The sequence below is a fragment of the Athalia rosae genome, chromosome 1 (assembly GCF_917208135.1).
Source record: "Athalia rosae chromosome 1, iyAthRosa1.1, whole genome shotgun sequence".
Taxonomy (NCBI): Eukaryota; Metazoa; Arthropoda; class Insecta; order Hymenoptera; family Athaliidae; genus Athalia; species Athalia rosae.
The window spans coordinates 13206706-13231014 of record NC_064026.1 but is presented as its reverse complement, the minus strand read 5'-3'; the positions used below and the strand labels follow the sequence as shown (position 1 = coordinate 13231014).

Here is a 24309-nt window from a genome sequence, read left to right as displayed (position 1 = left end):
TTGCACCATCATCTCATCCGAGTTAGAAATTGCCCTCCCCCCCCCCCCCCCCCCCCCCCCCCTGTTGTTGCACAATGTACTATTTTCAAAAAGTGCAGGTCTAGGCCCTTTTTCGTCCATGCGAGGCTGACGAGAGGCGACGCATTTTTACATAATTTTCAAAATCTCGAACATTTCCAAAGTTTTGAAACTAAAATTTCGAAGAATTTTTTTGAAAATGTTGAAAAATAATTCATTACCTACCTAGGGAGTTAGTATCCATTCTTGCCCGGGGTGAAGTCCACGCTAGAGATGAACAATTTCCCATGAAAAAAAGAGCTGATTTCATCCACGGGTTGAAAAAACAATAAATTACACGCAGCGAAGAACTAGAAGGTTTTGCGTCGGTGGCAAAGCTGATTGTTTTTAGAATTCGGAGTGAATGGGTACTTGCAGGCAGTTGGAATATACTCCGCACTGTACCATTAGCTGTTCATACCTTTTATATAGTGATGAGAATACCACATTTTTTTAAATTGACATTTTTTTCCTCGGAGTATTTCTTATTTTTCCTAAAAAACGAGTCAGTTTGTTTTAATTCATTCTTGTGTTATTTGTCTTATGAATTTTTTAGGAATCACCTAATTTTATTCAACGTCACGTACCGGCAGCTTCTCGGTTCTCGTGGATCGTGCCATGCTGAATCTTCTCATTGAATTAATTAGACAACAGGCGGCGCTCGGTTACTCGGTGATAAGAAAAAAAAAAAAAAGAAGCAATTCCGAATTCATTCGAGAAAATTACAAGACGTTGAATTTTTGAGTCCGAAAAATCAAGAGTTGCAACACGACCGATGGATTATTCCGCATTCGATCCATCGAAGTACACGCTCCGAATCAAAATTCACCAGTGCGCGGTCGTTCGAAATGCTGGGCCCGATTTTTCATTGCGCTGAATTTGTACTTTTATTAAACTGGATCCGTATAACGTAGGTTGAACGAACGAACAATCGATCGTATAAATTGACGAAGGTGTTTAAAATTTAGCTTTTATAAAATTCGACTGATATGCGTTAGAACCAAGAGCCAGAAGATGACTCCTCTGATATTGAAGATTCGCATTCTACGAGTCGTTTGTTTCAGAGCGGATGTCCCATAGGAGTATCCCGTTTCTGTAACTTCGCATCCGCCATTACGTTGTGTTTTATTATTTGCTCCCCCGCCGGTTGCCTGCCAACGTCGCGTCAGTTTTTCGCTTCAAACCTTTTCCCGGACACTTGTATCTTTAGGCGTATCTTTTTAGTACCTTTTTCATTTGTGTGCACTTATATACAATCACACTCGCCTTACGGCGGCAGCCGTTGGAAAATACACGCGTAGCGTTTATTCGTAGAAAATTAAAAAAATGCTCAGGTCGCGCTGAGCGTTCCCGAAGGAGTTTGAAAAAACCGGAGTGTTCGTGTACTTTTCAAAGTATTTCGTTATCGTTACTATGTCCTACGTGAACAATCCACAGACAAGACCGGAAATTGTCTCATTGTCAAGTCAAGCAGCCCTGAAGATTATTCGGTGGGTGTTCTGGTCTTCTTCGAGGGATTAAGAAAAAATAATCGAAAAATAGAAAAAGAAGATGATTAATCTAAAAGGAACAATAAATAATCTTTCTCCGTTCAAAACTTCTCTCGCCTCATTTCTACAGCTTTGGATAATCCACGTTCATCCATTTTTTCGATCAGCGGAAAACTCTGAGGCGAGTTGAAGATTATAAAAACTAGAGAGCTTTTTGCTATTAGTCACGTGTACACGCGAACAACTTGAGAAAGCCAATTACGCGGTAAATTAAGTTAGTATCGCACAGGGTACACTTGGGAGTTAAAATCAACGATACAGTTATTTTCCCGTGAAACGTCGTATCGGCGAGCCCCTTTCTCGTCCCTTCCCACGATCAACAACGAGGTCATAGACACTTTTACGGCCTGGCGTAAAACCCGTTATCGATAACTCGTCCCTGTTCGCAATAATGACCATCGAAATATAACCATAATATACGTATGGACTAGAATTACGCAATCTGTAAACGGTAAACCATTCGATACATAAAATGAAAACATGACGATTGATAATTCCGAACGGATCATGCTATTCCGAATATATCGAATTCCGTATAGATTTGAAGGAGATTACGAAAATAATGAGACGAAAAAACAACTAGAAATTGAAAATAAATCGATACAGAGGTTTGTTAGCGCTACGGTAGAACGCAATTCTAATGAGTCGCAGGTACGAAGGGTTGTAGTGTAAAAATGATAATAACGAAGATAATAACAAAACAGCCAAAAAAGTCGTTCCTATAAGTCTCGGAAAAATAAGAGAGACGAAGAGAGAGAGAAAAAGGGGACAGGCGATGATCAGCTTACCAACAGATGGGGTGGAAAGAAATGTAATTACATTTACACTTCCACCTATAGCCCGTGTTTCCGGGAGCCTCTTCATCATCTTTCAACGCACGCGTTATACACAAACGAGGGTATGAGGCTAGGCGTTATACTACTTGCTTGCCTCGCTTTTCATCGTTCTCGTCCTTTTCTCATTTGCTCCGTTTCACTCTCTCGTCCTACCGGACACTCTATGACCATCATCTTGATCCTGGGACCGCAACAAAGCTTTGTCCAATTTGACAAATCACGTCGGTGCGATTCTCATTAACTAATACTATCGAGTTTCTCATCGGCATTGAGATGAGATCGGTTCGGTTGTACCGAGGGTAGAAACAAACGGAATAAAACGGAATAATTTACCAACGATTCGAAATTCGTGAAATTTTCGAGGGTTCGAGTTTAGAGAATAACGTAACGGCATCGGCACAGCAACAGCGGGCCTTAAACTTCGCGGAAGGGTCGTCACGTTTCGACACCTTAATAAAAATTTCGCTTTCTTCCGAGCGAGCCAAGGCTCAAAATTTATATCGTCCTGGCTGCTGTTGGATCGGCAAATCTCTGGTAAGAGTCCGTAAAGTTGTTTCTACTCGTGAAAGAAAAGTTTGGTTACACGATAAATCTCTAGAATAAACACGTAGCCCCGATATCAAACGGCCGACTGCTCGTAACGAACGTGCCGTCAAAATAAATTACCCTTCTTTAGAATCCTACGTCAGACAATTTTTACTTTGGATTCGAATCACCCCCCCCCTCCCCGGTAAACACCGCGGTAGAGCTTAACCCTGCGAACGATAAAATTTTCGCGCTTGTATAGATTATTTTATACTCGCGAAAAACTGAATTCCACCCCTCGTAATATTCTCACGATATTCCGTTGCAATACGAATACAACGGAATCTTGTACTTGTGAAGTAATTATTTTCCGTCCGTTACAATACGCGTGTTGGGATTGAGAAGAGAAAATATTGTTTTACAGTGGAATTCGTGCACCTCATTTCACCAGTTTCTATTGTACGATTTCTAGTTATTTTTGTCGAGTGAGTATGGAGGCCGTTTGGAAAGACCACAAGTTTCAAGATCCCTGAAGTGTCATCGATGCGTTGCACGGGTCTAAGTCCTTGATCGTACAATTCGGATCGCGAAGCGAAAACGTGCGTGTTGGTAAGGTTGTTCAGGGGTATGTATAGGATGTGGTAAGTTACCGCAACCTGACCTCTTCAGCGTTTCAACATTACCTAGCTACCCGCGGGATATTTCTGGAGGATCTCGACGATCGCGCGTGCCTAAGTTCATAACGTATATATACACATATATACGTATACATTTTTTTTTTTTTCCATCGTATTACTCTCGACGCGGTACGTCGATCGTTCCCTATTGTCCTATGAATTGGCGGATGATTATTCGACCTCGATCGGACCCTAGCCGTGCGGGGTGTAATCGAGTATTGTGGTATACATAAGATATGTAATCGGTCCAATACGAAACGTGAGGCAATATCGCGATATCACGCCACACGACGTGCCCGCGACGACGACGACGACGACGACGACGACGACGACGACGGTCGCGTGTCACGTAGAATTTGTTATACGGCATCGCATAATATCGACGCCGCGATGTTACCCCCTACAACGAGACCTCCTACGACGGGTTTTGCCGCCCAACTTTGATTGGGCGTTTTCGAGCTAAGGGGCCGCTACGGAAATCCACCCTCCGCGTAATCCGAGACCAGATGGCTAGTTCGTACATGGAATTAGCTTTGGTTGCAGTCGGCCTGAATTAACGGAGCTTCCGGAGTGCGGCGCAGGAAGAGTTGTAGGACCTTTGTTTGAGCAAGGTCTCCGAGGTTCCCTCGAGCCGCTGTTGGTGCAACGGGAGAAGATTTACGTGCGGCGAGTGCCAACTTGCCAATTCACCGAGAAGTCGATGCTCCGGCGTCACACCCGTCCACGGCTTTCCATCCAAGTTAGCATAGCGAATCACTAGGGGTAACGGAGAACGGGCGTTCGATCTCCGATTATACAGAGAAAATTGTTGGAAACGGTTGAGATACAACGCCAGGATTGTGTGCATGAATATGTAAAATTAAACATTGGATATACTTTTCATCGAGCGAAATATCACGTTGCATCTTCGTCGGTGATTAATTCCGGTAATTAGTTTCGCATATTAAAAGGCAAGATATTCATTTCACTCGTTCTCGGGATCTGCTTTATTTTCACAGCGTAATAAAGAGCAAGTAGTAATTTACAGGTGAAGAACAAAGTGTATTATATATCGTACCTTTGATCCTCGGCAAAAAGTGATGCGTGGTAAATTACGAAAGGGAGAAAAAAAAGAGAAGAAAAAATACCAAAGCTGTTAACGAGACCCGCGACCAGCGCGTGAGAGAAAAAAAAAAAGTAACCGGATAAGCTCGAAGATCAGAGAACCGAGTCAACGTAAACTCTCGGTATACAATAAGGCAAATAATGAAGGCTTCACATCAGCTCTTATGCTGACAGCATACACGTATATAACCGATCGTACGCGGGGTGTCGGCACGTGGCGATTCAACACAATTGATAGGTTCTCGCTAATTGGGAAATTGCGCAAAGCGACGGGAAATTTTACCGCGAATCGCTCGGATTTATCTTTACTTCCAGATCCCGAATCTGGGCCCTTCTTACCCAGAAGCGTGAGGGGAGATATAACGGGAATATAAGCCACGGAGGTTAAGAGGCGTCGGAAGTAAATCTAATAAAAAGTTGAGAGCACGCCACTGAAAAGTATTCAAGTCTCGCTGCTCCTTCGCCTCCGGGAGATATCACAGTTGAAATCGGGAAAGAATCAAAAGAGAATCAGGATAGCCCACTGGCGGATAAAACTTCAGAACTCAATCTCACGGGGTATAGGACTACTTCGGCCGCTCAGGGGTAGCTGGGGTAGTTAGAAGCGGTGGGTCAGAGGATCACAAGAACAGCTTATAGAGATGAAGAAAATAAGAGGGTGTCGAGGGCTTTTGCTGTTATTGCTTGTAATCTGCTTTTTTTCTGTTCAGAAAGATCCTGAAAAAGAATTTGGCAGACCTCGACGAATATTTGTGCGATACGTTGCGAGTTCGATGCTTACAATAAAGTTGACATTTTCATTTTATCGACTCTGTTGTAAGGTATGTTTGAAGCTACCACCCGCGGAGTGAGACATCTCTGACAATAAGTCGAAATATATAGGTACCTAATAAACGCATTGAGATAAGTCTCCATTGATATTTTGATGACGTATGCGTGAGAATCTGGGAGAAGTAGCGATTATTGATCTGAATCGCCGATGTATGGCAATAACCGTTTCTCTGTATGTCGCTGTCATTATGCCAGTTTATGCATCTAACAGTTCATTTATATCTGCGTGTATTTATATTGTTGAATTATTTGGGAAACGTGTCAATTTTAGACGTATTACTTCTTCAGTTTTTTGTAAGTCAAGGGGACCCGGGGAATCGATAATTATTGCGATGAGAACGTCGTACCCCATTTTTATTAAAATTATATGACAATGCATGTACGCTGCAACTATTTATTCATTACGTCTATTTCATTTAATCATTCGTATCTGTTCCGTTCTCTCTGTGACCCGTCCACACATATTTATACATGTAATTACATAGCGTCTCTTTCATATATTCATTAATTTTTCAATTTCTGTTATTTCCTTCGTTTCAGCAATAAATTGGAAACATTCTTTCGTTTGCTCAACGCCGTTTGTGCCTGTTTGGTCGATCAACCAAATTCAGCGGTGCCAGTTAGCGCGATGAAATCAATGATATTAATTATTATTTGGTTACCGGCTGATGAATCATTTTTGCCGTTGACTTTGCTGTAGATCGATCACAGTTCCGAGTGATTATTTGCTCTGGATGTGTGCTCTTCCTTTTCACCTCCAGCACCGGAACGTTCTGTACTCCGAAAATTCAATACAGGACCATCGGCCATTTCATTACCACTTTGCTGCAGCTGTTTACGAATCACTCTACTATTTGCTTTTGATGTATTTTTTTCAATGCGAGTGATGCGTTACTCGAAATACTTCTGGGTATGAAGTGAAATGAGAACGCACGGTCGACATTCGTCGGTTAAAGTCAGAGTTCCGTTTAACTCGGATAAAAAAAAAAAGTTAGGCTGCTCTACATACGGTAAAAACATCCCCTGGTTGCTCTCCTTTCAATCCACCGGGCAGCTTTGATACAATATAAACTCCGAGCGGACGTGGTTTAATTCGATTTATAACTGCGAACGTTTTTACGGTACCTTTTACGGGAGGAACGGAACATCATTACCGGGAGGTCGAATAGCCTGGCGGGCAGGTGCGTGGTTCGGGGGTAGTTTGTTGTTGAGCTGCATCGAACAAAACGATGCACTTGACCATAAAATCTTGAATGCCAGTTCGCCAACTTTTGACGACGTAATTTCGAACACCCTCGTCGTGATTACCCCCTTAGCAATCTGACGTTTCGGACGGGCAATCGGGAACATGAGTTTGATCTGATCCTTTCGCATAATCTGTTATTTATTTTTAATTCCTCCATTCGTTTTATTACTCAGGAAACAATTCAACGGACCGGTTTTGTACGGCAGTCAAGTTACCAAAGAAACGAGCCGAACCGACGATGAGCAAAACAATCAGCAAATCGATCCGCTTGACCCACAAAGTTGAGTCAAGTGCATTCGACAGTCAAACACTCCAAGTCTCTTCGGGAGAACTTCCAGTCGATCATTTGTAAACAGACCGGGCTATGTATGGATGCAGTTTGTGTGTACGCGAGTTATACGACAATGATGGTCTGCTATTGCAGCTACTTCTCACGGGGCTGTTGATTCTACTACCATTACGAAATTCTAATGCACACATTTCCTTACTTTGTTTCGTTCCGCTCACGACCTACTCCATGGTTGATGACTCTTGGGTCAAACGAATGAGCTGAAAACGGACTATTATATTTCACTAAATTATAGCGATGTTGGAACTGGGGATCATCTGCAAGCTTTTGTTTAATGGTGCGAAAATTATTGGATCGGAATCCGATCCTGGACCACGTTCATAAATATTTACTAAACTATTGTTATTGTTTTCACCGATCGTCATAGATTATGCTATGATATACATTCCTCATTACCTAAGTCAGAAACTATTTAAAGTCCTATCAAGGCACCGTTGCGGAATGCCGCCGTATTCAATTTTTTTTTTTTTTTTTTTTTTAACGCGCTACAAATACCTGCGGATGGCATCCGCTTTTTTGACGGGGAAAACAATAAAATTACGTCGGGGAATACTGAGTGGAAAAAAATTAAAAAAGCAATATGAGAGCAGAAGGAGAAACCGTAACGTTTGCGAAAAGCTGCACTGCGAATGTCTTGCCTTTTCTGATTCGATTTTTGCAACTTATACACGTATAACGCACGGGTAAAACTCCCGGAATTTACATATTGCAACATTCTCGTGATTTTCATGCAGAGTTAGCCGTACGTACATATAACCATAGATATAACAACTTATAAAACGACAAGGCGAACCTCGGAACGGATTCAATTTTTGATCAGCTTCACGGTGCAAAGCTTCAAGTCCTTTACCTCTTAAATTTCACCGCGCCACCATTAAAAGGATATGTTAAACACGGGGGCTGTTGCAGTGGTTGCAGAGGCTTTTGCAGTTGGTGGATACGTGAACGAAGAGATTTTTCCCACCCAACTAGGGGATGAGAGTGCCTGGGTGGTAACGGGTAGTGGCAGGTAGGTTGAGGGCGCGGGTGGTCCATCGATCTCGTTAAAGCTGGAAAGCCTCCCTTTGGTTAGCTCGTTTTCTTTGCTTTTCCTAGATACGGAGGCGAAAGTAGGCGCTGCTACAGCTCCACTTCGCTACGCCCGCGCCCCAAAGTATTTGCAGTCAGATTACAAGCCGCTGCTGGAATAATTTCGATTCTCCATCGGCTATACGTTTGCGCGGGTGTTTCCAGTTTCCACCTAGTTAACGGCTGTCAGGATGCAGCAAACAAATCATAAACTTTTATTCTCATGAAATATCGTTTACTCACTTTCCTTACGAAATTATTATATCCGTACACACCTGCCGCCAGTGCTGCACAGCAAGACCCCGCTGAATAAGCGAAAATATATTCATTCTTATGAATTGGAAATTGAATAATTTCACCGATGTCGACGGATTACAGGCACCGCGTTAAATACGTACGCGAACTGGATTTGTGGCCGCTAAACGATTATAGAGAGAAGTAAAAGAACGGGCGAAAAATTGCAAAAAAAAAAAAAAAGAAAAAAAAAGAAAAAAAAAACGGAGAGGAATATGTACTATATGTACGGATGAGAATAAAAATGAGAAAACGAGAATGGGGGAGGGAAAGTAATGCGGCAGGGGAATATTGCCGCGAAACCTAACGCCGAGCGAGTCGGAGGGGTTTTTTCGTTGTTCAACTGTTTCCCCGACGTCGCCATATTTTCCATGGAACGAAACGACCCCGTTATACCCGGTGTATAGCGGCCGCGCCCTGTAGAAGAATTTCATACGACGCGTCGCGAAATTTCCCTTACCCCGTAAATCAGGACCGCGTGTATGAGAGGGAGGGAAAAGAGAAAACGAGGCACACAGAGTGCTAGGCAAATTGAGGCACTCGCTCGCCGTTTCGAAGTAGCTGCGTACGAAATTACAATTTATGTAGAAAACGCCTGCGGGATCTATACGCAGCGAGAATGCGAGCATTTTCGCGAAAGGCAAACTCTTTTTAAATCACATAAACGACTATATACTTTGTATCTCACTGAACATGTCACACATGCATACTGCATCGCAAACACCCCTCGCGACTATTTGGCTCGAGTATCTCTGCACTTCATTCTACCGTTTTTCTTCCGACGTATTCAAATACCATTTATGCCGCTCAAACGGGCTATAGCTACTTTAAAACTGCTACATAAATGAGGTGAAGTTTTAAACGTCCATTGCACCAGAAAGTATGGTACGCAATGATGAAAAGAAATTTGTACGCCTGATTTTTAATTTTAACCGTTGATGAAAATTTCTCTACATTTCACCATTCGCGTTTGACAGCCGAAAATGTAAAACCTAACTGTTTTGACGATAATAATTTTTTCGTCAAAATCTCACGTATCGTACCAGAGTCATCGATTCAGGTACGATACGCGTGAGGTATTCATTTCTGTTTATTCATTCATTCATTCGTTCATTTTTTTGTTTTCATCGGGCGATAAATATACAAAACTGATAGAATTCAATTCAACGTAGCTTCTGTTTATCGCGATACACAGCAGGAGATACGCGTTTTGAATTTTATTTGCATATGCGATGGGAGCAACGATTTTTCAAATAAAATCAGTGCCATGGTACGGGGAAAAGTCTGACAGCCGGTGATAGGTGGAGTTGGGTGATATTTCAAATCCGCGGACTCGAAGGTAACTCCATCTTCATAAAGTTTAATTTGTGGCATCAAATATCTCCGGAAAAACCAGCAGACATCTATCCCGATAAATAGAGCTTCGAATCGGAGATGGTTCTCTACTTTTATTCGCACGATTATATTCTCTCGAAATTAGAATTTTTCCCAAGAGATTCTTCCAAACGGTTTTCAACGACGTGGCCCTGCCGCACCACCGCCGCCGCCGCCGCTACCGAGGGCGTCTCTTCGGGAATCTCTTCGACGAAAAAGCGCAATAACTCACCCGGTTCTATCCACTTATAAGCGCGCTTCTTCTAATAATATATATATTTGGAACAGTCAGCGAGGAAATTCGCACCTCGCTCTGAAGGGAATAAGTTTTATCCGCTCGTTATCCACGCTTCGTCGAAAGTAGCCGAAAGTAACCGAATCCAGCCAGGGCGAAGATCTTATTTATAGGCACCGAGCGTCCCAAACTTCGGAAACGCCGCTTTCTTGCCTCAAAGCCCCCGAAAACTTTTGTTTGCTCGTTGCCGAGGAACGGCCGAGCGTTTCCAGAATTAACTTTTATCCAAACTTTTCTTCGCGTAGGTATAGCTGCCGCCGCTTATCCGACGCTTTCGAGTCACCTCCGACGACTGGAAAATTTTTCGATTTACTCCTCTCCATGCCTACCATCTGTCTTCTCTCAAGCAATCATGATTAACCCTTACACCTTCTGCACGTCAGCCGAAACGCTTTATTAAAATATTTTCAATGCCAGTCAATTCTCATTCGACACTCTTCGAACGGGGGACGGCCAATTTTTACTCATCGGCCGAACGAACAGGTTTCCCGAAAATAATTCCGTCGATAATTTTCATTTCTTGACAACCCGATCCGTTCAAATACTTATTTCTTTCGAATCGTTTATTTCCACCGTAATCAATAATCGATCTCTCCACGCGACGGAAAATTCTCCTATGATTTATGTTTGCGGAAAAGTAGAGTAATAATCGTCTAGGAAGGAAAACTTACGATATTCTAACGTGACGCGTCAATTCGCAAATGCCTAAGGTACGCTAACAAACAACTACGCAGCGCGGGCTTGGTTATACAATTCGCTGTCGCGGCGGGGAGCTCTTTGTATATTTCAGAACCTCGGAATAAAGGCGTTGTTGAGAACGTTCAACCTACGAGTACTCAACAGCTGCGCTGGAAGTTAATAACGAACCAGTACTTCGCAAAAAATGCAATGAACAAGGAGAAAAAAATGAATGAAAGAAGCCAAGTATGTACGACCATACGTAACCGAGAGAAAGAAATTACGAAAGCGAGAAATTGCACCTAAACAATCCCCGAGCGTCACGTTTCGGAGTGATGCTGGTTTTCAATTTTGCATGATTTCCCTCGTCTCTGTGGAGCTATGCAACATGCAGCGCAACCGTATCCAAATCCGCTGGGTAACTCGAATCAAAGAAAATGATTATGGTTGAAAGTGAAATTCGTAACTCCCATGCCGCGTCACATTTCTTCTTCCGAATGCACCGGCCCGCGAAATTGCTCCAGTTCCATGGAAAAAGGAAAAGAAGGTCAGCGAACGAGAAACGCAGTTGCGGTTAAGCTACGGAAATGCGAGGCGAGCCGGAAGAACCATTCGTCTATTTTAGGTTCGAAGTCACAATACAGAAAAGACCTGTAATCGTCGCGGCAATGTGTCCGAGGACGGTAACCGAGAAAGTCCGTTTAGAACGGTAAGTTGAACCCTTTCAGGTCGATGGACTTTACCCCAAAACCGTGATAATCGTTGGGTTCGAAAAATGCGTATAATGTCGATGGATAATTGACGCGAGCGGCATCTGGCAATTCTCTGGGACGGAATAATTCAAATTCTGGATATATTCTAGAATCTAGTCTCACCCAGCCAGCGATCACGTTTCCCTCAGATTACGAATGTAGCCTCATTTCTTTGTCATCGATTCCTCGTTTGGGAGATATTGTCGATTGGCTGCAGTGAGGCTTAAGTTAAGAGCTGCAATGTAATAGCGGCGTGTCTCGAGGTTCCGGTTACAGGTCGTAAGTTCGCGAAATATCAACCAGCCCTGGCAAAGGTATATGTAAATGGTACGTCAGCTTCCATGGTGACGATTCCCTGGGGCAAGGATTCAATTCTACCAGCTAAACTCGGTCACCGTAATTTTCCAGTCGCTTTCTATAAGATGTCCGTAAATTTCACGTCTACGGAACTCGTGCAATAACTCGCTTTTTGTTTGGTTTTTTTTTTTGCCTGTAGACACGACGTACCTATATTCCGGGGGCCGTCTCCCGACCCCTGTCGTAATCATCCCTTTTTATATCCCGATCGCCTATCTCGATTGAAAAACTAAAACTCCCCTCTCGAATCGCTGAAAAAATTTATGACGATAATTGTACGTTCCACTAGGTATTCATCGCGGGTGGTCAACGACCCTCAAATTTCCACATCCCTTCATAACCCGGACAAATCGGATCGCGAGCGTCCCGCTCTTCCGCAGGGAAACCCTTCGCGTTTGTCCTCTGCACGTTGCACGTTCACGTCGGAGGCTTATCAGAGGCGGGGATGTGCCAGGGGGTACTTTTCCGATGAATCTGAAAAAAAAATCCAATCAAGTGTACCCGCCCGCTCGTCCTCGTGTACCTATGGTACTACCCTGCCTTTTGTTTTCATCAATTACGTATGAAATTTGAGCCGCTCGCATCGTGAAGTTATAATACATGCCGGAGGATCGGAGAAGAAATTTCACAGGGGAAAAATGAGAGCTGAGGTTGAAGACACTATATATTTCCAGGTGTAACTAGGATAACCTACGTCTACACAGGCATCGCTATGATTATCTCTGGATGGGAAAATCGAGTCTTCCGTTGATCTTCTGGAATATATAATGGGCACCGGTGACAAGTATGATAATGGGTCGCCGCAGACTTTGCTTCAACAAGAAAGAAATAAACAACGGAAGTATGGATAACGATCAGAGTAGCCCGGTTTATGTGGTAATATGGGTAAGAGATAATCCATTAATATTCGCAGTGTACGTATACGGATGTGAAGTATACATCGACAGAGCGTAGTACGAATATATCGCCGGTACGAGCCATCGCTCGACCCCGGCGCAAACTTTTCGCCGTAAGATAATCTAAGTTCAAAAGTTCGCCCATATCGAGCGCATGGACTCTATTGGATTAGTATCAGAACTGCTGAGAAAATTATTAGACCGACTATAACATCGTGCACGCCTATACGCGCGCAAGCCCGAAGCTCACTTGTCGTCATTAAAGTTCATGCAAATTACAAAACCGCAGGCCTAACCACCGCTGGGGCGTTTTATCAGTTATGAGCGTAGCTAAAAGTGTGTAGGCATGAGCATAGTCCTGTACATATCATGTACAAAATAATGTACATACATAGGTATACACATACTCTGAATCCGCACGTTGCACACTTTGAAGAGAAACTTTTCCGCGGGTTTCGACGCGGTATTTCTTGGTAACGTTCATCCGGGCTTTACATTTCCGTGAAACGATATACCATGAAAAAAGAATAAAAAAAAAATCAAAAATAAAATAAAAATGGTGGAAAGAAGTGAATTTACGATTGCCAAAAGCGATACCCAAACGTAGTAGCGCGAGATGCATAATATGAACATAATTTTTCAACAAATACCATATACTTAGGTATTTGCATAATACGATGCATCGAGATTTTTCACATACCTCGAGGCGATCCACTCGACGGTACTGCAACAAATTCAGATACGTCTTCGCAAAATTCAGTTTCAATTCAATTCACCGGCTATCCGCAACAATCTGTAGCGGACACATACATATATGCGATTGTTTTCCTTTATTTTTACTTTTTCTGCAGTTTATTTATTTCCCTCGAGTTGTTGTTGTTTTTTTTTTTTTTTTCCCCCACTCACGTCTCTCGTAACCTAATTTTGGATGATCTTCCCAAATGCATTTTCCTACACACGCCATTGTCAATTTTTTTCCTTTTTCAGATCTATCTATTTATCTCCCCCGCGGGTTTTCCGACAACCAATAGGGATACGATCACTAGGACATATCCCGGTAGGACTTGCGGAGTGATGTTTTCTAGAAAAGGTCCGAATAAAAGACGCCCCACGAGACATCATCTTGATGGATGGACTGCGTTATTAAGGTCACGACCCGTGGTGCACCGCTACGGCATGTATACCCTTGGTATATTGAAAACGGGCGCGGTATTTTCTTTAAGAATCGTAACATTTGGATCGAAGAAAAATAAACTACAAATATTATAGGGAATCATACCTCTTCCGAACAAAACGAATAAGTAGGTTGTTCGGCTCGAATCGATAACTCTGTTACGAGGTAACTACTTCGGTAACATATAAACCATACATACACATATATATATGTATAAATCGCAACGGGAAAACACAAGATGAAAGAACTGTTCGTCTCTGCTGGAAATGTCCGTGTGGCCAAGAGTTGGCCCTTGTACTGCCTAAAGTCGGTAATAATAAACACTGCGCCAGCTCCGCAAACTTTCTATACACGTGTATTTTTACGTACCTATACGTATCCGTGAAAAATATCGAATGTTTTTCCGAAAAGGAATAAAATTTTATTTATGCGCCAACCTGATGAATGATTTATATCTCATGAATTTTAGTTCTCCTGTACCTCGCCGCGTTTGAAATAAAATGTAGAAATTTATATTTTCGACTTTCAAACGAACAATTTATACAGCCTCCAGCGTTGAGATTTAATGATGATTGTTTTATTTTATTGATTCGTTATTTTCTGATCCCGTTTTTCATCGATCGTAACGGTATAGGAAGTTTTTCTCAGGATCACGGTACCTCCATAGATATGTACGTACATACGTATAGGGAAAAATAATTGAACAACTTCGTCGTTTTTGTTTAGCAATCGGCCGAGATCGATTACCCGGAGTTTTTTGGTCCTCGTGTATCAGATCCTCGAGGGAGTCTACCCGGGGGATATAACAATAAATATGAAAAGTGTGGCAATCAGTTGGCTCGTTGCGAACAACGGGTACAAATCAAAATTGCGCTGCAGCTGTACCACCGAACAACGACCAAACGACAATAATTCAGTTCATATAGAATATGCCCGTAGGTATGTGTGAAGAACCGTGGCCTTTGCCTAGTAAAATATCCGGTCAACCGTTGTAATAAACATTGGACATGTACAATGGATGATTTTACTTGGTTTCATTTTTCTAGTTGTTTTGCAACAGAAACTGAGCACGATGATTAATTGTGAACGCAGAATATTTTTTTTTTTTTTTTTTTTCTCTTTCTCTTGCCAATCGTCTTTTTTCAGCGTTCGTCGATTGATAACGGACAAAACATACCCACGAGCTTCATACCCGCGTCACTTACGTCAATCATCCAAAATTCGAACTCTACCGTAAATATCATCGGAATACCGAATGCGCAAAGTTAACAGATGACGGCAGCTGATAAAAGGCAATGAATTAACGCCCGAGGGAAGCAATATGCGTGAATCGGTGGATCGGGGGTTCGGCTGAAAGAGATGAAAAGAAAAACATACACACATGCGAGCCGGAGTAGGTGGTGGAGGGAAAGTAGCAGCAGCGCTCGTACGGGACATCCCGCGGGAGCCGTGGGAGTATCGACATTTGTATATTATTTCATACTTTGACCGTATTCATGTACAGAATATGCGGAACACGATTACGTATCTCTGCTGAGTTAAGTATGTGTGTGTAACGTCGTAGGCACACAAGCCCCATGAAGGCGAATTGAAAGTAAACGATAAATCTGAGACCGGACGAAGAGAGTGGGATGAAAAAAAAATAATAACGATGATAATTCTAATTGAATGTTACTGCTTCACTCGACGAACTGCGAATTCTGCAGAGAGAACTGGAGAGGAAAAAACAGAAATAGGGATAAGGAGAAGTGCGAATAGCGCGCAGATAGCCGAGTCTGTCGGTCCGTCTGGAAAGGGGTGAGAATGACAAATTGGCACATTTGTCCTGCAGATACCTCGCGCGCACTTCGCGGGTTTCGCCGCCCCCTTCGCCCCCGCCGCGCACACGTTCCCGGCAACCCCATCTCGCAACACCCTCGCGACACGGGACCACGCTACGTCACACGTTGCACTACTTTCCCCGGCTTCCCGCAGGATGGTTTCCCTTATCCAGCCCCGGAACACCTCCAACCCTCTTTCCAGTCGGAGCTCACCGCCCAATCGGACGTATAGGTAACGAAGCGGATCGGCGAGGGTCGGTTGGGTTAGGAGGCTGATTCCCAGCTTTGGCAATAATACACGATATAAATCGCCTCGCGTTCCGGGCACCGGAATTAAAAAGTGTTTGTCGTTGGTGTTCTACCCTTTCAGCTCCTGCCCTTCCGGGAAATACGGAACGCCGTGATGCGATAAAGCATCGTTTCCCGAGGGGTACTCCTGTATCGCTTTTCCAAACGCCTGGCAATTTTACATGATTTTCAAGGGCGTTTCAAAATCGGATTATCGTTTTACGCGTTTCAGGAAATCTTGGCGATAGGATGGCTTGTGGGTTAATAATTTTCAGAAATAATCTACCTCCGAACTTAACAATGAACTTTTTATTCGAAAGTTTTCCAAGAACCTCGTCTTCCAACTCAATTCATTGGGGGGGTTGAAGGATCCTCTGACTCGGACGACAATCGAGGCGACCGTCGAACAAATCTTTCAAATTTCAAATCATACGCATTTCTGTAGATCGTGAACTTTGCAGGTTTCAATCTATAACAATCGTATGAATATGTTTCGTTTTGAAGCTGTTGAAAAATTACGTATCAAAAAGTACATCATCATCATGTATGACCAAGCTCGTGAAACGAGTACTTTGAAACTGAGAAAAGTTAGAAAATGATAACCAGAAAAGATGAGACTGACAAATTTTGCACCGGCTCAAATAGAACGTCAAGGATGCAGTAAGACGCTCCGTTCTGAATTAATCGCAACGCTCGACCGTAATTAGTATTGAATACATATCCTGATTTCCATCTCTCAAAAACTCACTTCTTGCTGATTTTTAATCGCATCAGTTTCTTCTTTTTTTCTCAAGTCTACAACAAAGCTAGCGCACCTACGTACTCACGTACACAGACCGAGATTCTGGAGATTTGTTGTCTATTATTTCCAGTATATGAGACATACCTCCGCCGTTAAATGTAATTGGAATACATAAAACTCGATCTGGCGTTAAACTCGGTTCGTTGGCAGGGTTTGAACGGTGCACCGTGCAGCCACCTGCGACGACTAAACAACGACTCGACGCTACGATCTGCGCTGTATCCTCAGCTTTGCCTCACCCCTGAACGTACGCGGGGAGTTAATGATCGTGCGATTCTGATTCGTTATCGGTGATATCGGGCTCTGATGGTGGGCTACTTCACTTTCCCAAAGATTAACCCGATTAAGGAAACCGAATCCAAACTTTTAACTAGATATGTTTGCTGGACATAAATCTATTCGAGAATAGTTGAATTGTTCGCGAAAACTTCAACTTCCCGTTATACTTATACTTGAGTGATTTCCTGTCGTCGATCAATTTCTTGTACAAAGTAGTAAGACCAATCGATGTAAGATATCTGGAAGCAAAATTTTGCGAAGAATCGAGAATCTCTTTCACGTTATTATAATGTGCTGTGGAGTGACACGTCGTCACTACGTCAATTAGGGCGGAAGCTGCGAGCCAACTTTTCAACCGGTCAGAGTTCCGCATTCATACCTATCGTATTTCCTATCCACAGCTTCTTGGGGATAGAATTTTAGAGACACCCCATTTGCCGTATCACTTTCATTCATTTTTCTCCTCCGTTTTCGGTTTCCTTTCCCGTAGTTGTAGTTGTAAAGGATAGCTCCAGTAGTTGGTAGAGAATTTTATTGACAGTTTGGGAACGGGTGCGTCTTGAGACGTGGTTATCGGTGGTGATCTGGAATAATATCAATAACTCACGGACGTTGGTTACTGGATATACATTTCGTTGTGACGCTGCATTGTTCGAAATGCCGCATAAAACTGGTAGAACTGCTACTACTGCGACGCCGATAAAAGTCCGAATACCATTACCACAGCCGCTGCCGCCTACCCTGCCACCGTGCGACGTCGCTTCCGACATTCCTCTTTCATTCCTCGCTTCCCTGTTCTCCACCCCATCCACACGGCTCAAAGGGAGTTTGCGCTTCGCTGCGGTAAAGATAGATAAACGTCCGAGATCCGACCGGTCGTTGGTTCCTTCCTTCGTTCGTTCTTTTCGAAAGAACCGTTTCGTTCGTTCTTTTCGCCAAACTCTTTTAGCACGAACGTGAACTTCCACTTCTGCTTTTCTACTCCAAATCCTTGCATAAGTAGATTGCTATGATTTTGTATGCACGTGGTGAAATGCACTAGAGTAGTTCCCTAGTCTCGACCTTACTCGGTGCAGGTCTGTTAATTATTCGTTTTTGTAAAACCGAGTTAAGTAAGTTTTCTCTCGAAAGGACTTAAATGTAAGCACTTTTTAATTCGTATCAACCGCGAAAACTTCTCTTCAATCTTCACGACCGACAAACTTTCGATGAATCGTTCATTTCACTAAACGATTCGTAGAAAACGTGTATTCTTTTTGTCCCGCATCTAGAATCGACGCGGATCGACCTCATCGACATAGTCAGTTCCAGCGGTTATACCTCAAACTTTTCATTAGCCATGGTTATAAAATAAGGTGTACCAAGTTATAAAATTTCCTGTCCCCTTGTTCCGCCACTTTTCCTCGTTTAGAATCCACCTCGACGAAAGAGGAGGAAAAGGAAATGCTGGAGGAGGCGTGAATTCCATTTACCATCATTGTTGTCTCTCTATGTCTCTCAGAAGTCTACCCTTTTTATATTTACCAAATCCGGAATGCCTCAATCCCTTCGACCGGTTAGCAGTTTACAGTTTCATTACGAGTTTGCACTCGATTCGTCAATGTATACCTATAAATCGGCTGTAAATACTTGGCAGGTCGCTTCATCTCTCGTGCCACATCGACTTCGAAACTTCACTTTGAAACTAATACCTTCGCTATTCCGCTAAAAGGTCAAATTGGCTGCCCACGATCACATGTAATCGACAAGGTCCTCGGTCGACGATCACGATTAACATGGCCCAACTTAGGAGAGGTACTCACGAAAATGTCTTCAGAAGGTTCGATTTTGTTTCACTTCAACCATATTGCTTACGTTGCCAGCGATGCGTGTGACTAACATTTAACGTATGCGAGGAATCCTCGTGGGGTCTAAAGAAAGCGTAAGTAAAGATGTTGCGTGAACGAAAAGAAAAGATGTGCACTTGCGGGGGACAAGAGTTACGGATATTAGCCGACATGCCGTGGGCACAATGCCGAGACCGACGTCTTGAATAGTACTATTGTGATAGCGTGGCATTGTAGCACATCTTCAGTATTATACGTAACAACGAAAAGTCATTGTATCCAAACCCTCAGGCCGACCGAACGATTCGCTACCGATTCCGAAGCTGGTATCAAGAGTATCTTTTTTTTTTTTCTTAATATCATTATTTTGTTCGCTTTAGTCCAAGCGCTCCATTCTATTGCTTCGACTCCGGTTCTTTCCTTCAAAGTTCAGCAAACCCTACCGTACTGGCAATTAGATAAGACCCTGCAGCTTGTGATTAGAAAGGTTTTCGCCGCAGCTGGTTGTGGAAAGTCTACGCTAATTAACGCTCGGCGCTGATCGCCGTTCAACCACCGCCGACCCGGTACGCCGTTCCCAGGAACGAAAATAAAGAAGGATTAGGAAGAAAAATTTCTTCAACAGACCTGCACTGGGCGAGGTGAGAAAACTTTTCTACTCGAGATAAGTAGGTGGCCAATGTCGATCGATCCGGAAACGGAACACCGGACCGTAGCGACTCTTTCATCTCTTTAAAGGTGTAACTGAGCTATCGCGCAACCCTTGCAGAGATCCAACGCAACCGAATCCCGAGGGATTCATCTCCGGTGTAGCTGTCATAGTTTGAGTTATACACATAAGTCTCTACATATATATGTATATTCGTGTACCTACTCAAAGTTTGACAGCAGATCGAAAAACTTTGCATTTGTCAAGCAACCTGATCTCAGAATACAACACCATCGCAGTTTGAATGTGAATTCCCATAGCTTGCGGAGACCAAACTGAAAGCAAGAATTACGTCTATATTCGTCCAAAGGTCGGAAAACACGGATGTAATACGTGACAGTGACAGCTGAGAGTTAAAGTATTTTCCCCAATTAAACTGTCGCCAGTCAAGCGAATCCTTTTATTTCTGTAGATGTTCTCGTGGTCCGTCAATCCACGATTGGGACATGGGTATATTTCTTGCGTAATTGGATTGAAACTAAACGGACCCTGTCGACACCTCGTCCGTTGGTCACCACTTTGAAAAAGAAAATCGTCGGTATTTAGGAAGATTCAATTAGCAACTGGACACATGCAGGAGACAGATGAAACGGGAAGGAGACATGGGAGACGGTAACGGTTAGGATACCTTCAGGATTCCAGACGTAGGTACGTTGTGCGCACCGCAGGTACTCGGAAGTTACATCATGCTGGTGCTCTCCAAATTGTCCCCTCTGTCACTCCTGCTGCAACCCAAGAGTAAGTTATATCCGTTGACATCTCTTGGTTAACCGCAGTCACACAGATACACTGACAATGAGTAAGAACGATCTCGAGGATTGCGAATTAGCCTGGACGACTGTTCAAGATTCTCTACGTGCATTAGGGAAAATCCCCGGCCATCAACGTGCTGCGGATATACCGGAAGTGATACCCAAAGGAAAGAAAAAGGAATGTGGCAATAAAGACTAAAGAGACTGTATCTTCTCTTGTGAAATATGAAAAAAAAAAGTACCTAATTAAAAATCTACTGAAAATACCCTATTAACATTTACTTCCTTTTTTCTCGAAGCAGAGGCGATAACATTTTCAAGTGCAAAGATAGTAACAAGGTACTCCGAGTATAGTTTAGTTTGTAGCAACAGCGGTAGTGATAATGATTATTATTGTGTAGGAATTATCTGTTCACAGATCAATGACCAATAACATTCGGGGAACCGTAATGGCTGGATAACGGTCGAGTCATTCGAATCAATCGACAACGAGGAAGCATTATCCGTCATCAAAACTTGCCATTCGACCGGCGAAAACTGATATCGATATTATTACAACGACAACTCTACGAAAGCGTGGGTATAGTTTTCGTACATTTGGTTCGATTGAACGAAACTGGGTCCATTACACCGAGGATTCGTACGAAGGGAGGTTCCGGAAGAGCATCGACATCGATTCACTCGCTTACGTTCCATCGCGAACAATAAAATCGAGACGTGTGTTCAACCGTCACAATTATTAAACTTAAACTTAAACTCGAGAAACGAAGGAGGGAAAAGAAGTCACGGACTTGAACGTAGTTGACTTGACTTTTAATTTTATCGCTTCTCCGTATTGAAAATTATTATTTTTGTTTTTTCTTGAATCTCTTTCATTTTACCGTGCAAAGAGGGATGAGTTGGCAAGCCCTACCATATTGAGGGCTGTACTTATTTCAGACAGTTTTAACGTTGGCACAGAAGAGGAGCGTGAACAGGGTGAACGATAAAATGAAAGAAAGGTCGGAAAACACGGATGTAATACGTGACAGTGACAGCTGAGAGTTAAAGTATTTTGCCCAATTAAACTGTCGCCAGTCAAGCGAATCCTTTTATTTCTGTAGATGTTCTCGTGGTCGTCAAAATAGAGATGATGTACATCGAAAAACATAGGAAAAAAAATTTACAATTGCAAAAAAATAAATATGAAAAATCAAAAAAAATGTAGATGAATAGATGAAATATATGGGAAAGTGGAGAAAACGAGAAAAAAATTATAATGGTCCGTAGAACCGCGCGCGTGCTGTGGATGTAATATATATTAATAATAAGAAGTATAGCTGCAACGCGAGGGATGTAGATGCATTTTCCGGTTATACAGAAACAAGACGACGGGTAAGTGGCGGTGCAGGGAAGAAGCAAACGCTACGTTTATATTCTCAGGCGAGACGATGGCTAGAGCAAGCGATTATGTAAATTTTAATGTAATGTTCCGGCCTCGGGACCGCCTTATAGCTACGCAGTTTATACCCATAACCCACCCGCCGTGAACACTCATAAAATTACGCCGGGTTTTTCCGCAATTAGACTCGAAAATTCCGCCACAATCCGACGCCGCGAAAAACGAAAGAGAAGGTACCGCTCCGCAATTTATTTTACTCATTACCAGGCATTAAGAGAAATTCCTGCTGGGGCATTCTTGAACATTCATATTTCTAGAATTTTTTCAGAATTTATGTTACACGGAGACGAAAAGTAATCGTACCGCGACTCTTGCCTTTCCTAGTTCGCGGATGGAAGCCCACGACAAACGCTGTAACACACCATTTTTCAGAGTTCTTCCCACAATGAATATATTCGGATTTTTGGATCCTCCCTCCACGTGACGCGATAACGCCGAACGGAAATCATCCCGCAAAGCAGTACCCGAACCCACCCTGTATCGGTACAACCGATAATTTCTGCTGTAACCCGTATGACGCACGGGCAAAGCGTCATGCCGTTGACAAAGCTGCCATCACGCCGTAAGCATCATATTTTGGTAGAGAGAATACCTTCGCATGAAGCTACCCGATATGTCTATTATATTCGAGAGTAACTATATCTGTCCATCGGAGTGAAGAGTCGGCCCGCCGCGCGTACGCTCGGTGAGCTGAACTCGTGGTTAGCCCGCGGGTACCTTGCTTATGGCACACATATTTACCAATTTGCAACAAATTAGATTTGACACGGGACGGATGTATTTTACAGGCATTGATAGAACACGCGGTCGACAAGCGTTACCAAAGGCCTTGTAGCCGAGCCCCGATGACGTCCACGCGAAAGCACGAGGTAACGACCAACGTCGCCTCCCGCACGCCGGGTCGATTTTACCTCTCCCTCTTCCCATACCCATTTTCTACTCACCACCGGCTCGGCGGCACATACCTACCTACCTTCGTGAAATTTACATCCACATTCCACGTGTGTACGGACGTACGTACCTGTGGAGAACTTGCCAGAGAAACGGAACACGGAGGTCATACCTAAAGCGCGCAACGGTTATACTTGACCCGCAAAAGGCGTTGTAACATTTTTACTCCGGTATTTGTTTATACGTGTCCCATAAATTCGTAATGTTCGTATCTACGGTACACAATTTTCAATTCCTCACCTAGTGAATTGTAAAATTGAGCGGGAGGAAGGGACGCAGAGAGGGTAATTGTACAGAGAATGAAATATAACTGTAACTTACGTGAAAATTTTCCTTCCCGATAGGTTGGAGACTATGATTCTAAATCGTATGATTGCAGGGGAGCGACGAGCGAATCGGAAACTGGAGCGACGATTGAATCATATCGGATCTGCGATTGTACTCGTCCGTATCATTCGAATCGACGTTCATTCCGCGTCCGTTCAACGAACAGAATTTCCAGATAATTTTTGCGGAGACATCGAGGTGTTTCCTTGTTTCAAGGGATTTTCGTTGTTTGAGCTCGCGAGGTACATTAATTAGCCGCTAGAACGTTTCTAGCCAGCTCCCTCCTTCTCCGGATCATTCGAAAAACTTGAATTTGTTCACAAACCCGTGTACCAGAACTTGCTTTGAACGTGACCAGGTATAATAATCCGATAACATCGCAATCACCCCGGCGCGCGGTATCTAATTCATTGAAGAAAATGAATGAACGTCAAAGCTCTCCTGCAACAATGATTATACATCTAATATCGCGAAAGTCTTACTACAAATCAACGTACATCAACCGCTGTGATTTATACGGTGTAAGACCGTTTCGGAGGACCATTTTCTTTACAGAAATAACGAACCATAAAATGTAATGCAACGCAAGATATGGAGAGAAAAAAAAAAAAAGGAAAATAAAAAAGTTCTCCAACCACTCCGAGGTAATAATTTTTATTCCCCTCAAACTCATCCGAAATATTTACGACCGAAATTATACTTCGCGAAACTTAAACCACACTCGAACAATGAAATAACTCGTAGGTACAACGCGCCAAACTTTGTTCAGAAACGTATTCAACAATTCTTAAGATTTGTTTGATAGAAGAAAAATATCGCACAGCAAAAAGTATGGAAAAACGGAGAGAAGGGGAAGATATAAATAAACAAAATAAAAATAACCAAAAATTTTACCAACCTGCAGCAGTTCAACCGGTTCTGTTAACCAAAGATAAAAGATGTGCCCCGCCTGAACGAATATCAAAGTGAAGCAATAAAGTATGAAGATGAAACTAACAGTCTCGAGCGAGTTCGCTCCTCGTAGAAACTGTATATGTTGTAAATTCAAATT

The 24309-nt window shown here is 43.0% G+C and overlaps 1 protein-coding gene across 3 annotated transcripts in view; it reads left to right on the top strand.

The window, feature by feature from the left end:
* LOC105687225 (LHFPL tetraspan subfamily member 6 protein-like) overlaps positions 1–23893 on the top strand; it is a 62548-nt gene extending 38655 nt beyond the window's left edge. The window contains exons 6-7 of one of the 3 annotated variants that reach the window (XR_007276701.1): positions 20958–23243; positions 23311–23875. Coding sequence is in view for 1 of the 3 variants with exons in the window: in XM_048648897.1 (XP_048504854.1) it covers positions 20958–20965 (8 nt within the window). In the remaining 2 variants the exon portion in view is untranslated. Of the gene's footprint in view, positions 1–20957 lie in introns of all 3 variants that reach the window. The other 2 variants (XR_007276700.1, XM_048648897.1) reach the window with 2 other exon arrangements.
* The last annotated feature ends 416 nt before the right edge of the window (positions 23894–24309 follow it).